General features: G+C 39.3%; 1 protein-coding gene across 1 annotated transcript in view; it reads right to left on the reverse strand.

Annotated features, from left to right (window-relative positions):
• The window catches only part of MERTK (MER proto-oncogene, tyrosine kinase), a 180,971-nt gene that overhangs the window by 45,074 nt on the left and 119,783 nt on the right, over positions 1 to 16,114 (reverse strand). Inside the window, exons 7-8 of the mRNA XM_007959410.2 lie at positions 6,428 to 6,611; positions 2,739 to 2,890 (exon numbers count right to left, since the gene is read on the reverse strand). Of these exons, the coding sequence (XP_007957601.2) occupies positions 2,739 to 2,890; positions 6,428 to 6,611 (336 nt within the window). The remainder of the gene's footprint in view (positions 1 to 2,738; positions 2,891 to 6,427; positions 6,612 to 16,114) is intronic.

A 16,114-nucleotide genomic window follows, 5' to 3' on the forward strand; every position in this document is an offset into this window, starting at 1 on the left:
CCTACTTCCGTAGTGATACTGCCTCGGAAACCCAAGGAGGGGTCGCTATGAGTCGGGGCTGACTCGACGGCAAACAACAACAACAACAATATCCCCCTATACTAAAGAAGTATAAAAGCCCTAAACTAATTGTCTCTTAAATGACCATTTTATCCATGGCCTTAAGGTGTGGAAGTAAGTAATCTAAGAAAGAGCTGAACAAAAAGTTCTTGGCTAATTTCTATCAGTGATGTCAATAGAGTTTTAGGGGGAGAGAGTGGGGTCATCTTCAGTGCTGAGTGTGCCCTTCACAATGCCCTTGTGTTCCTTTCACAACCAGTGCTTCCCTTCTAGTATTCTACTCATTCCTTTTTTTTTTTTTTTAAATAATTTTTATTGTGATTTGGGTGAAAGTTTACAAAGCAAATTCATCTTCACAGTTCACATACATTTTGTCTCATGACATTGACTGTAATTTCCCATAATGCAACAGCTCTCTTCCTCCCCATAGCCACCTCTTCCCTGTGTCCTTCCCTCCCATGCACTCCTGCCCCAGAGCTGTCTCCCTGTGCATACACAGCCTTTCTATTCTCCCATGATTGATCTCACCAGGGAGTATATCTACCTAATATAAATGTTCAGCTCATATGCCTGTTTTTGGTTCAGCTCTAAGCCACAAGGGTAGGTTCAATTCTAGACCTAAAGGGCAGTTAGGGGCCATAGTCATAGTCTCAGGGGTTTCACAAGGCTCTATCAGACCAGTAAACTTGGTCTTTTTTTTTTTTATGATTTTGAGTTTTGTTCCACATTGTTCTCCAATGCTATACAGAATCTCCTACATATATCCCCCTCTAAGTGGTTGACAGTGATAGTTGGGCACCATCTAGTTCTTCTGGTTTCATAGTCATATACACTGAGGATCTCTTGGACTAATTATTTCCTTGCATCTTTGGTTTCCTTCATTCTTCTTTGTTTTAGATGAGGAGAGACCCATCCTTGCATCTAGATGGCCCCTTGCAAACTTTTAAGATCCTAGTCACTACTTGCCAAATATTCTACACATTCTTAATGAGCAATATAGCCTTCCTATAAAGTAGCCAGGGAGTCACATGGTGGTGAAAATGGTTGGTGTGCTTGTTAACAGCCATTGAAAATCTTACTCTGACATACACGTAGCTGCAACGAGTCAGAATCAACTTGATGGCAACTCTTTTCCTGGAAAGAGCAGCCAGGAGCCACTGCTGAGTTACTTGGCCAGTGTTTGTGGCCCAGAGTTCTTTAGCAGTAGGCTCTAGTGGCAGATTTGAAGATGACTTAAACCAATAAACTCAATTTTCTTATTTGTAAAAGAATAATAATGCAAGCCATCTTCATAATATACCAAAACTCAAAAACCAAACTCACTGCCATCGAATTGATTCGACTCATAGCGACCCTTCCTTGGGTTTCTGAAGCAGTATCTTTACAGAAGTAGACTGCCCAATCTTCCTTCTGAGGAGTGGCTGGTGAATTTGAACCACTAGCCTTCTGGTTAGCAGTCAAATGCCTTAGGCACTATGCCACTAGAGCTCCCTCTTCATAATATGTAACTCTCAAATTGTACTCCTGGGTTTCAAAATTTTCCTAGGTTCCCTTGCTATCTATACCAAATTCAATCTGACACATTGGCCTAAATTTCAGGGCCCTGCATGCTGGGGCCACAATTTTACGATTCAGCTTCACCTCATATCACGTCTTTTTAAAAGACTTCAAGTTCCAGGCCTTCAGGCAAGTTATAATTCCCCCAAAGCTGTCACATCATGCCTTTCTTCATGTTATTTTTTCCTACCTGACTCTCTTCAATCTTCATCTGTCAAAATCATTCCAGGCCCAGATCAAGTACCACCTTTGTGGGTGGAGACAGTCTCCCACCAGCCATGGGTATCTGCATATGTCCTTGCTGAGCATGCCAAACCACAAAGACTAACAAACTTCTGACCCTGAGCCATTACTGGGGCTGGACACATAGGCAATAAAGCACTTCAAGGTGGTCACAGCATAATTGCTGTGGAGCAGGGGATGGGCTTGTTTGCTGCTCACCACAAAAGGTGCTGAGCCCTTGATCTTGGGTCCTTCAGCTGTGCAACCCACTAATTGGGCCCATTGTGTCACATCAGGGGCACCTGTGCTACTAGGCTGATGCTCCTGCTGTGAGCAATAAACTGCTCTGGTCCATCGAGTCTCATGTCTACTTTTGGCTCCTGTGAAGCTGTGGAGAGCCTACCTGCTCACTCAATTAGGCGTCTTCACTGGAGTCTGGTTCTGCTTGCCATCTTCTATGAGGGTGGGGTTCATCTTTGACAATCTTCTTGAGAAAAAAGTTCCCTGAAACTTCCAAGAGGAATTGCCCAACTGCTAAGCCTTGTATCTCCTTGATGTTATGCTATGGATAGCCCACACTCTCTTCCTACGAGGTCCTAAGCTCCCTGAAAGCTAAAATCAGAGAATAGCAGAGGGTCTTGCCCCTAGAATGAGTTCTATATATATTTATTGAACAAATGAATGAAAGGATGAATGAGGGAGGGAGGAAAATCCCAAAAACTCCTTGGAATTTTATAAATACTAAGTCACTTCTAATTTTCACTACTCTCACTGAAAGGTATCTCACAAAACTCAATAATATCAGGTCTTTTCAAGCAAAATGAAAGCTTCTAAAACAGTAGTAAGCTGGCAGATCAAAAAGAGACAACTAAGCACAACGTTTTAGGGTTGAGACTTACAGAAATCTCTGCACTCTGCCATATGTGGGATATCCGGTAGCCCATCAGTTTCCCATCCTGCCGCTTAATTGGAGGTTTGACCCATGTGACATCCACATTATTATTAGATTCATTCAGAAACACAGTGACGTTCAAAGGTGCTACTGATGGGGCTAGAAAAGAAAAAAAGAGAAAACCAAGGAGTCACAAAGAAAAGCACACATAGATTCCTTCTCTTCTTGGGGTACAGGTGTTTAGTTTTCAAATGTTCTATGAAAAGGACTCGAATGATACAGAACTTATAGCAGACCCCCCCTTTTAATTAAAGAGCACTGAGTTACAAAATGGGTTTTTAAAAATAAGCTTTTAACAGGCTACTGAAGTCTTAAGATAAACTGATTAATTAGTCAATAAATTAAAAATATGTGTGCATGTATTATACATATAGTAATTTGGGGAACAAGGCAAAGTTATTACTGTAGTCCTTTTTGGGAAGAGGATACTTGAGTATATTTAAAAAAACTGAAAATCATACACCCTTTGACCAAGTATTGTTACTTCTTGGAATTTATCCTAGAAAACTCTTGCAGCTCTTGTTATTTCATTGCAGCCTAATAGTGATGAAAAAGGAATAAACATGATGCTCAATCAATAATCATAATACACGTTTTGACACCTTTATCTGACAGAATATTTACTACCCAGTTGCTGAAAAGAATTAGGTTTACCTGATGGCAGTGAGTTTTGTTTGTTTGTTTGTTTGTTTTTTATGTATATTGATAGAGCCCCTGGGTGGTACAAATGGTTAGTGTGCTCAGCTGCTAAATGGAAGGTTAGAAGTTCAAATCCACCCAAAGGCTCTTCAGAAGAAAGGCCTGGTGATCTACTTCTGAACAATTAACTATTGAAAACTCTATAGAACATAGAGCTACTCTGAAAACATATAAGGCCACCAAGAGTTGGAATCAACTAAGAGCGATTGGTACTGGTACTGGCATGTGTACTGAAATGAAAAACTATGTGATGGAGAAAAAAAAAATCAAATTATAAAAAAGTATGTATCGATAATTCATTTTAAAAACAATAAAGTATTATATATAGAAAAAAGAAAATTGGAATAATATGCATTAAACTATTACTGGGATTTGTGTTCAGTAATTACATATTTCTGATGTATAATTTAACCCACTCTCAATATATAATCTAACCCATTAAAATGACAGTAGGAGCCCTGTCAGTACAGTGGTTAAGTGCTTGGCTTCTAATTGAAAGGGTGGCATTGGAACCCACCACCTACTCCACAGGAAAAAGATGAGGCAGTCTGCTTCTGTAAAGATGATAGCCTTGGAAACCCTATGGGGCAGTTCTACTCTTCCTGTAGGGTTGCTGGGAGTTGAAATCGACTCAACAGCAACAAATTAAAAAAATAAAAGACAAAACCTATAAACTCACAGGCAGTGAGAAGTCAACTGTGAAAGACTCCTGAAAGAAAAACAAAAGGACACTGTAAACCTCCCTGCCTCTGCTGATTCCAGGGGCAGTAACCATGAAGTTAGATGAATTTCAGTTTAGGAAATATTATACAACTAAAGCTGTATCTATCAAATCACTCACATACTTAATCTGCTGTCCAATTTATGGATAAATATGGCAGATTCAACGTGTATTTATGTTTAGTTTTCCTGAAACAGTAACAAATTAAGAAAAACTATAAACTGACAAAGAAGAGTCAACTGTGGAAGAAGAATTTCCAATGCATTTTTGAAAGGTGAGAAAAAGCTGAAGAAGATATAATTAACTAAGCCAGCTGATTCTCCCAAAGAATTATGGAGGTGTCTTGGACTTAAGCATTGCTCTGATCCTGCCTAAAAAATCCTAAAAGATACAAAAGGATCAAACCGTTCCCAAGTATCCCAGAACAAAGCTCAATGCTTAAAAAAAAAAAGAAAAAATCTAGCGCTCAACAAGGTAAAATTCACAATGTCTAAAATCCAATAAAAGATTATTAGGCATACAAAAGGAAACCAGACATTATCACCTATAATGGGACTATAAATTATTCAACTGAAATCACCCTAGAAATAACACAGACGTTGAATTAGCGTACAAGGACATCACAAGTTATAACTATATTCCATATGGTCAGAAAGTTTAAGTAGCAACATGAAAAATGAAAAAATGGGTGAAAATTACAATGTGAGGATTAAATATAGAGACATAAATAAGTTAAAAGTAACAATGTGCAAAAATAAACCTAAGTGGCTATGTTTATATCAGACAAAGTAGATTTCAGAGTAAAGAGTATTGTCAAAGATAAAGAAGGGCATTTCATAATGATAAAGGGGTCAAGTTATCAGGAGGACAAAACAATATTAAATATTAGTCCACAAAATAATAGAACTTCAAGATATTTGAAGCAAAAACTGGTAGAACTACAGATAAAAATAGGTATATACAAAATTTTAACTGCAAGTTTCAATACCTACCTCTACGTAGTTAAGAAACCAAGTAGGCAAAGAATCAATAAGAGCACAGATTTGAAAAACACTGTCAACCAACTTAAACTAACACGATACACATTCTCTTCAAGTGGACACAGAACATTTCCAAAATAGACAGTATTCCGAGCCATAAAACAAGTCTTGATAAATTTAAAAGGATTAAAATTATACAAAATACATACAGAAATTAATAATACAAAGATCACTGGAAAATTAAAAAATATCTGGAAATTAAGTTACACATTTAAATAACTCATAGGTCAAAGGAAAAAAATCAAAACAGAAATTAGAAAGTATTTTGAACTGAATAAAAATGAAAACATAGGAGGGAAGGAAACACTGCAAAAAAGTGCATTAACCTAAGTCACTTTAGTTTTGTGTATTTCACTGTACATAAATATATTTCAAGAAAATGTATTTAAAATAAAAAAAATTAGAACATAGCATAATAGGATTAATTTTCAAAGGCTTTTCTTTTTCTTTTGGGAAGAGAGACTATTTTATAACTTTCCAATCCGACCTGTCCCATCGTCTGTGTTAGAACTACAGCACTAGTCATATATAAAGATAAGAGCAGGAAAGAGGTTCTGAGTAATCTAGCCTATGAAAATGGCAACTGTGCTATTCAAATTGAATGGAACTGTAATTTTCATTCTAGTATTACCTTGAAGAGGAAAAATCTCAGAAATGAAAAGCAACTCAGAATATTGCTTAAAGATTAAACATGTTAAAAAAAAAGTGCTCTGAGCAGGATAATCTAAAGATATTGCTATCAACTTCATAGGGTTCTGGGAAGATCTAACGAAATAATGCAAATAAAGCATCTAATATGGTCTTTGGTACACAGCTGGTGCCTGATGAAGGTTAGCCAGCTTCATCTTCATTAATTTTCTTGACTTTGATGCTAGGAGTAAAAACTTCTATGTATTTTAATTAAAAAGAATATGTGCTTTAAAAAGTATGCTACTATTAACATTTTCCTATGTCAAAGAAAATATTACTTATACACTGAAAGTATAAGTTTGCCATGAAACCTTTCTAAAGTATATTAGTAAATATACTCTCCCGTTTTCACTGGCCACTAAATAACATTGTCCTCTAGAAACAAAAAACAAACAGAACAAAGTTTGAACTCTAAATTAGGCCACTCGGAAGGGTTTGTTTAATCACTTGCCATCAGGGTAACATTCATTCTGAACTCAGAATTACCTCCTTCAGTCGTGCTGGCCAGAACCCAAGGGCTCACTGCAGACCAGCCTACTTCGTTCATGCAGGAAACACCAATGCTGTAGTTAGCCAGGGCTTGCAGCTGCTCGATTTGATACAGATGTGGCAAAGCAGAAGTGTTAAAAACCATGAGTGAGCCATTACTCAGTACATCAACTTCCTCCACCTGAACGAAGAATAACAAGGTAGACTAAGCATTAGTAAGGTGCTGGGAATGGCAGACATGGGGCATGCATGCATTCGGTGCAGGTGGCCCTTCCTCTCCATAGAGGGGAAGTACCTGCTTCCTTTTAGGGTACACACAATTTTTCCATCAGCATTACGGTGTGTTACTCATGCTACTCGAGCAAGAATTGAACCTCTGAGGAGTGTGTGAAGTATGTGTTCTCACTGTGGCGGGTATCAGAGCAAATAATTATCATTATACTATAAAACAAAGTAGCCTCTCCCCCCACCCTGGAACATTCTGTGCTTCCTTATTTAACCTGTTCCACAGACCTCTCTTCTAATAGGCATCTGCAATTTGACATGATTCTCCATGATAAACCCAGATTTTGCACCACAATCAAGGATCTGAACGGGGAATGCACACAAGGCCTACAAACTCACAGCCTATAGCAAACCACATCAACCTGCTGCCTCTTGTAGCCCATCCAGAAAGGGTTGGAGCTGAGTACCTGTCAGAGCCCCGACACTCCCACTACCCAAGCACTGGGAGATCATGTGGCAGATTTCACAGCCTGAAAGGAAGGCAAGCTCCATTGTGCTATTCATACAGGATTTTCCCTTCATTTCTCTTTATTTTCCCTCCTTCTGGTGATTTTCTGCCCACTCCCACCCCCCATTGTTCCATATAAAGCTGATATCTACAATATAACTATAAACCAGTTTTTTTCCCTTTTTTTTTTTTTAAATGATAGCTCAAGCTATGAAATGATTATACTTTAACCTGTTTCTAGATGACACACTAAGATTATTAGTATGTCTTCACATGAAACCTTTTCATGGTTACTGAAAGAAAATGGCGCTGGATACACAGAGGACCCGAGTATTTACAAACTTGAGGTGATCAATGGAACACTACCTAGTCTTTATGGACTTCCCTAAGAAAATCACTGTGTGGGATATGTCTGACTCTATGATGCATTTAAGGAGCCCTGGTTGTGCAGTGGTTAAAGCATTTAGCTGCTAACCGAAAGTCAGTGGTTCAAACTCACTGGCCACTCTACAGTAGAAAGATGAAACAGTCTGCTTTCATACACATTTATAGCCTCAGAAACCCTATGGGGCAGTTCTACTCTGTAGAACTCATAGGGTGGCTATGAGTTGGATTTGACTTGATGGCAGTGGGTTTTGGGTTAGGTGGCATAGTGGTTAGGTGCTCAGCTACTAAATAAAAGGTCAGTGGTTTGAACCCACCAGCTGCTCTGTGGGAGAAAGATGTGGCAGTGTGATTCTATCAAGATTACAACTTGGAAACCTTATGGGGCAGTTCTACTCTGTCCTGCGGAGTTGCCATGAGTCAGAATCAACTCAACAGCAGTGGGAATGGGATGCTGCCTCTGCTCACATACACTCAGCAGTGAAGAGGTGTTCAGGGCTCCTACCTACTTCACTCCCCTGCCCCATGTCACTGTGTTGAAATAATCATTATTGTTCTTGGCATGTTTCACATTTAAAACACATAAGGATGAAAGAGGGGAATGCAGTTTCATATAAGCTACAGACATGCAAAATGGTGTAATACTTGTGAATAGCACAACATAAAATCAATTTTTAAATGCTCATATCCTTTGAATAGCAATTCTGGTTGTACAAATTCTTCAAGTCCAGCTTATCATAAAAACAACTGAGGTGTTTCCAAATTTGGATGTAAAAGTTGTTCATTCACGTGAATTTTTTAAAAACTTTTTATTCTGAAATAATTATAGGTTAAAATATAAGTGGTTGTTTTAGGAAAAAAATAAAGTACGAGGAGGTCTCACGCATCTTTCACCCAGCCTCTATCAATGGTAGTATCTCCCATCAATGGTAATATCTCACATACCCACAGCAGGATATCAAAATCAGGAAACTGACACTGACACAATTTACAGTCCATGGTCAGATTGTTTTACAAGCACTTACTTGTGTATATAAACCAAAAACCAAACTCACTGCCATCAAATCGATTTCAACTCATAGTGATCCCCTTTGGATTTCCAAGGTAGTAAACCTTTATGGAAGCAGATTGCCCAGTCTTCCTTCTGTGGAGTGGCTGGTGGGTTCGAACAGACAACCTTCTAGTTAGCAGTCAAATGCCTTAGGCACGACGCCACCAGAGCTCCTTTTATTTATGTACATAGTTCTATAAAATTTTACTACATGTGTAGCTGCAGTGTAGTAAATTACTTAGTGTGGCTTTTCTACCCATAAGTCTTTGTAAACTCCAAGATGGGATTTGCTATGAGCAACTGAGGAGCTCCTGATTGCTGAAGGTGTCCACCTGGAGTATTTCTGTTGGGAGTGGCACAAAACAATGTTCTGGGAGGTGCCCACTCTCTCTCAGGTGCTTAGAGTTCTGATGCTATGATTGGCTAGTTTGACCACCCTGCCGGGCTCAAAAGGAGGCCTCCTAGAGGCAGAATGCTCTCTGACTGCTGGTGGAGGAAGACGTGCTGCTGAAAGAGACATGGGTGTTTGCTGGGAAAGAGATGCAAGAGACACGCATTGCTGAGTGAGACACTGAGGGACCAGCACTGCTGGGAAAGAGACTGTGAGAGACTGCTGGCTGAGGGACGGTGGGCTGGGAGAGAGACTGAGCATTTTTTCCCTGAACCTGAATTGTAGCCTGTGGTGCTTCCCTAATAAACCTCATAATCTGTGAGCTCTGTGTGGCCACTGCAGCGAATTATCGAACCCAGGAAAGAGGTGGTGGGTGCTTTGGGAGGAACGGCTGGAGAAAAGACTGGAGGGAGGCAGCATGTCTAGCATCTCAGGAATAGGCCTTGGGCTATTGATAGTAATTCTGTCTTCCTCTTGTGGGATTAGAGGAGGTCAGAACATGTGGCCTCCTTGTCCTTTTTGCAGTAGCTTTCTGTAACCACCTCCACAATCAAGATATAGAACTTGATGGGAACAACCCAAGTGCTCATTAACAAATGAATGCATAAACAAAATTGGTACATAGACATAATCCAGTATTATCAGCCAAAAAGAGAAATGATGTTCTGATATATGTCATCACCTGGATGAACTTTGAAAACATTATGTTAAGTGAAGTAAGTCAGAGAAGCACAAATATTGTATTATTCCTATTTCTATGAGACATCTTGTTGTCACTAGCTCCCATAGAGTTGGCCAGCAATTCACAGCAACCCCATGCACAATGGAACAAAATGCTGCCTGGTCCTCTGCCATCCCCATGACTGGGTGCAGATCGGACCATCGTGATCCATAAGGTTTTCACTGCCTGATTCACAAGACCTTTCTTCCTAGTCCATCTTAGTCTGGAAGTTCTACCAAAACCTGTTTAGCATTATAACAACACACAAGCCTCCAGTGACACAGGAGGTAGCTGTGTGGTAGGTACAGTGGCCAGGAATCAAACCCAGTCTCACACACAGAAGGCAAGAAGTCTACCACTGAATCATCACTGTCCCCATGTATGAAATATTTAGAATAGAGATAAAAGATTCCTGGTTACTAGGGGTTATGGGAAGGGAGGAATGGAAGTGGGGGGGGGGCGGGAAGTTGGGCTTCATCTTACTGACTATGCAAGCACTCAATATAGTTAGCCTTAACTTACTTAAATTCTCCCCTCCCTTGGTTTCTTTAAGGAGCTCTGGTGGGGGTGTGATGAAAGCATTTGGCTGCTAACTAAAAAGTCAGTGGTTCGAACCCACCAGCCACTCTGTAGAAGCCTAAAACTATGGTAATTGCTATGAGTTGGAATCGACTCAGCAATGAGTTTAGTTTTTGGTTGGTTTCTTAAAAAAAAAAAGATATAGATCTGTCCTGTCATCACAAAGATCTTGCTCATGCTGCTCCCGTACAGTCACACCCACCTGCCTACTAAGCCCGGGCAGTCACTAATTTGTTTTCCTTCTCTATAATTTTGTCATTTTGAGACTGTTATATAAATGGAATCACACGGTATATAACATTTTGGGATTGGCTTTTTTCACTCAGCATAATTCCTTTGAAGTCCATCTAAATTTTTACATGTATTAATAGTTCATTCCTTTGTACTACTGAATAATATTCCATGGTGGTTCAAACCCACATAGTAGCTTGTAGGAAAAACATCAGGCAATTTGCTACCATAGAGATTATAGCCTAGAAAACCCTATGGGGCAGTTCTACTCTGTGACATGGGGTCTTAATGAGTCAAAATCAACTCAATGGTACCTAACAAGAACACATGGATGGACCACAATTTCTTCATCCATTCACTCACTGGAGGATATCTAAGTTGTTGCTATTTTTGAGTCACTACAAAGAAACTGCACTGAACATTCATGTACACAGGTTCTTGTGTGAGCAAAGATTTCATTTCTCTGTCATAACTGCCTATGAGTGTAATTACTAAGTCATGTGGTAGCTGCATAGTTATCTTTTTAAGAAAATGTCAAAATGTTTTTCAGAGTGGCTGTATCATTTTACATTTCCACTGGCAATATATAAGACATCAGTTTTCCACATCCTCAGCAACATCTGGGGTTACCACTAGGTGCTCTCAGATTTGGATGCACAAGTTGTTCTTGTGTATCAATTTTAGGGGTAAAAAACTAGTAACAACCTAGAAGGCAAATAATAGGCAAATAATTAGTAGAGGCCTAAAACTGTGTAACACACATTGAAGTGTATGTTACGAAAGTACAAAACTGTATATTATATATTGTGACGTGGAAATGATGAAAGTATAGTGTTACGTTTAAGGGGAAAAAAAGCTGGTTACACAACAGTACGTAAAGCTGGGTATAACTAAGAATTCTGTAAAAAAGTTGAACTATATATATATGTATATATAAGAAAAACGAATAGACAAAATGGTGATAGGTTATGTTCCAAAACATTAACAAGAGTGACTTGTGGATCAGGAGTTGGCAAACCATGGCCCATTTTTGAACTGCCTGAGCTAAAAATGCTTCTTATGTTTTTAAAAAGCTGTAAAATGCTATTTAGAAGAATATGTAACAGAGACAATAGACACCATGTATGGCTGGAAAAGCTAAAGATATTTACCATCTGGACCTTTAAAGAAAAAGCTTGCCAACCCTTGCTATAGAAGAAGGGACACGTGATTTAACAAAAACAAAAAACTCCGTACTTTTCATTTTGTAACCTGAGGAACCCTGCTCTTGCCTTGAGGCTAATTTCAGTGTGTCTTTTATGCCCTTCACCCACTATAAATCCAACTCCAAAAGCATACACATATAATATAGATTATATGGCATTTTTTGGTGCAAATCCAAAGAAAGGGTCATTGACACCTTGTCCAGCAAAGTTTCCTGCAAATCTCCTTTAAACACATTCACTCTTTTCCAAGTTCTTTTCCTTATTGTTCCCTCCATAAATCTCACCAATCTCTCCTTCACATCCTTCTCCAAATTTCCTCTGTATACACAGGTGAGAGAAGAGGATTCGCAGAAAAAAATCCAACCCTAAGCCAAGTGTCTAGAAATAGGGATGTGGGCCAGTTATTTCTTTAACTACAAAATTGTTTTTTCAGAATTTCTACAATATGCAGTACTTATGTAATCAGAAGAACAAAATCATATTGGATAAAACAAAAGCTACAAAAAAAAAATTTGGAAAAAAAATCTGAAACCCATAAAACATATTCTGGTTAATAATGGGCTTGCAGTTATGGGGTGTGGTTAAACAATGCTGTTATTTCAGAATGTTTGAAATCTAGGCCAAGGGACCACAAATAGACATTTTGGGAGTCCAAATTCCCTGGTGGAGACTATAAGGGTGGTGTTGAAGGCCAAGTGTCACCTCTGACTCAGACCTGGCGGACTTCACTGGGTGGCAGGAAGGCACCAGTTTGCCTGCAGAGTCCCAGGAGGAGACATAAGGAACCATGTGATTTATCTTGGGGGTGGTGACTCTTGGCAGAAATTCTTTTTTGTTTTTTCACTTTAGAGTTTGCACCTACTTCCTGGTGACCAACCACTTAACCTAAGCCTGAGGTAAACTTTGGCTCTCCGCCTCCACCCCATTTCCGGAGTCATATGTGTTACATTTCCGGGCAGGGGACACTCTTTGAAAGCACTTTCCGGGAAGAAGATGGGGTTTCTGTAACAGTTCTTAGTGGGTCCTAAGGGAAAAGACGGAATAAAACGGCAAGAAATAACGTGGAGGAGTTAAAAATAGAAATGGAGTATGTAGCGCAAAAATGGGTGAAGAAAAGAATTAACATCAGGATCAAAGGAAGCAAGAGGGTGTGGCCTGCCAGTGCGTGGATCTGAATCTTGTCCAAAACATTCATTTGTTACCAAGTCAGAGTCTAAAATTGTAATGAACTGGAAATATGCTACAAAACCATACTTAAGCCCTTCAGGAATGGCAATATATTGTAAATCAACAGAATATAAAAGTATAACTGTTAGTCAATCCTTACTAACTCAGCTATGATTGCTGGAGAATATATAAAGAAAAAAAAAAAAAAACTCACTGCCATCAAGTCAGATCCGACTCATAGCCACCCCTCCTTGGGTTTCCGAGACAGTATCACTACATGAGCAGATTGCCCAATCATCCTTCCGAGGAGTGGCTGGTGGGTTTAAAGCACCAGCCTTCTGGTTTGCAGTCAAATTTGAATTTCAGATAAACAGCAAATTTGAATGTATCAATTCTTGTTCTGTTATCCTTTTCCACTGTCCAAGATTTGCATGTTCATGAGGCAACTGAAAAGACCATGGCTTGAGTCAAGTGCATATTAATAATCAAAGTGACATCCCTGCTTTTTAAAATGTTAAAGAAGCATTTTGCAGCAGGTTTGCCCAATATGGTATGTGGTTTGATTTCCTGACTGCTACTTTCATGGACATTGATCCAAGTATAAGGAAATCACTGACAACTTTTTTTTTCTCCATTTATTGTGATGTTTCTATCTCAATCCAGTTGTGAGGATTTTCATTTTCACATTCAAGCATAATCCATACTGAAGGCTGCAGTTTCTGATCTTCATCAGTAAATGGTGTCTAAACTATCTTCATTTTGGGCAAGCAAGGCTGTATTATCTGGGTATCACAGGTTGTTAATGAGTCTTCCTCCAATCCTGATGTTGCATTCCTGCAAAAAGGACAAGGAGGCCACATGTTCTGACCGCCTCTAACCCCACAAGAGGAAGAAAGAATCACTATCAGTAGCCCAAGGCCCATTACTGTGAGTCCAGACATGCTGCCTCTCTCCAGCCCTTTCACCAACTGTTCCTCCCAAAGCATCCACCACCTCTCTCCTGGGTCCGATCATTCGCTGCAAGTGGCTACACAGAACTCACAGATTATGGGATTTATTAGGGAAGCATCAGGCTATAATTCAAGTTCAGGAAAAATGCTCAGTTTCTCTCCCAGGCCACAGTCTCTCTCCCAACACTGAGTGTCCCTCGGTGTCTCACTCAGCAATGCGTGTCTCTTGCATCTCTTTCCCAGCAGCGTGTGTCTCTTTCAGCAGCACATCTTCCTCAGCCAGCAGTCAGAGAGAGTTCTGCCTCTAGGAGGCCTCCTTTTGAGGCTGACAGAGTGGCCAAACTAGGCAATCATAACATCAGAATTCTAAGCACCTGAGAATTTCCCAGAACATTGCTCCAGTGCCACTCCCAACAAAAATACCCCAGGTGGATAACTTTTACAGTTAGGAGCTCCTCAGTTGCTCAGAGCAAATTCCACCACGGAGTTTACAAAGACTGATGGCTAGACAAGCCACACTAAGTAATTTGTTGTTGTTTTGTTGTTATGTGCCATCGAGTCGCCTCCAACTCATAGCGACCCCTCCTTGGGTTTCCGAGGCAGTATCACTACGGAAGTAGATTGCCCAACCTTCCTTCTGAGGAGTGGCTGGTGGTTTTGAACTGCCAGCCTTCTGGTTAGCAGTCAAGTGCCTTAGGCACTACGCTACCAGAGCTCCTAAGTAATTTACTACACTGCAATTCCTTTTCATATAGTCTAGTTTCTCGGATTATTTGTTCAGCATACAGATTGAATAAGTAAGGTGAAAGGCTAACAACCCTGCCACATTCCTTTTCTAATTTTCAACTATTTGGTTCAAAATGTTAGTCATTAAGGAAATGTGAGTCAAAACTATAACAACATACCACCTCATATCCACTTGAATGGTTATCAAATAAATAAAGGGTGGGGAAGGCAATAAAAAGTGTTAGTGAGGATGTGGAGAAATTAGAGCTTTTATACATTGTCAGTGGGAATACAAAATGATGTTGCCTCTGTAGAAAACAGTTTTATGATTCCTCAAAAATGTAAGCATAGACTTACCCTATGACACAGCAATTCCAGTCCTAGATATAAAATCAAGAGTATTTAAAACTGTTTATATAAAAACTTATACAGAAATAGTCACAACAGCATTATTCATCATAGTCAAGAAATGGAAACAACCCAAAATGTCTATCACCTGATGAATGGATAAAACAAAATATGGCATATCCATACTATAGGATATTATTCAGCCATAAACAAGATATGAAGTACAGGTAGTCCCCAATTTACAATGTATTCCAGTTACAATGGACTGTACTTATGACCATCATTGTATCTGGAACATTACATCTTCCTGGGAGGAAGTTACAGAAAAATGCATGTAGAGGGTATGGAAAAAATTCCTGAGTTTTGTGAACATACTCCAAACATTTGATCAGGATAATATGATGGAAGAGATTGGTGGAAAAATTGTCCATATGGCAAGAACGCCGAGTTTAGAACTTGATATTGCCAATGTGGAATAGTTCATAGATCATGAAGAAGGAGAACTGGCAGATCAGGACTTAATATATATTGAAATGGAAATAAAAGCTGAAGAAGAAGGAAATAATAAAGATTTATAATAATAAGAAGAAATAATAAGGAAGAGGAAATAAAGAACTTGCCAAAATTTTTATAGTAAAAGGATTAGCTGGAGTTTTCTAAGCTAAATCAGGGGCATCAGTTCCTTGAAAACATGGACCCAAATGCTGATCACTTTGCTAAAGTTGATAGGCAGATTCGGGAAGCAGCAGGATGTTACAGTGTATTATACAAAGAGAAAAAATGAACAGACAAACAACTCTCACTAATTTTCTAACTAGAAACAATATCCTCATGCCCAGGGATAACATAGATGATCCAGAACCTTCCATAAGTGGAGTTATAACCACAACTGACAAAAGGCCAATGTCATCTAACTGTTCTTTATCATTAGAATAAGTTTTTATGATTTGTATATTTTTATGTATGCATGCATACATTAAAAACATATCTGTAAGTTTATGTTAAAATGAAGACCAGATTTAGAAAGATACTGATAATAATGCCTGTTATGTGCCGTGGAGTTGGACCCGACTCATAGCAGCCCCTCCTTGTGTCTCTGAGGCAGTATCTCTACAGAAGTAGATTGCCCAACCTTCCTTCTGAGGAGTGGCTGGTGGGTTTGAACCACCAGCCTTCTGGTTAGCAGTCAAGTGCCTTA

Source organism: Orycteropus afer, unplaced genomic scaffold, assembly GCF_000298275.1.
Source record: "Orycteropus afer afer isolate SDZICR_OR568_19922 unplaced genomic scaffold, OryAfe1.0 scaffold00017, whole genome shotgun sequence".
In the NCBI taxonomy this organism is placed as follows: domain Eukaryota; kingdom Metazoa; phylum Chordata; class Mammalia; order Tubulidentata; family Orycteropodidae; genus Orycteropus; species Orycteropus afer.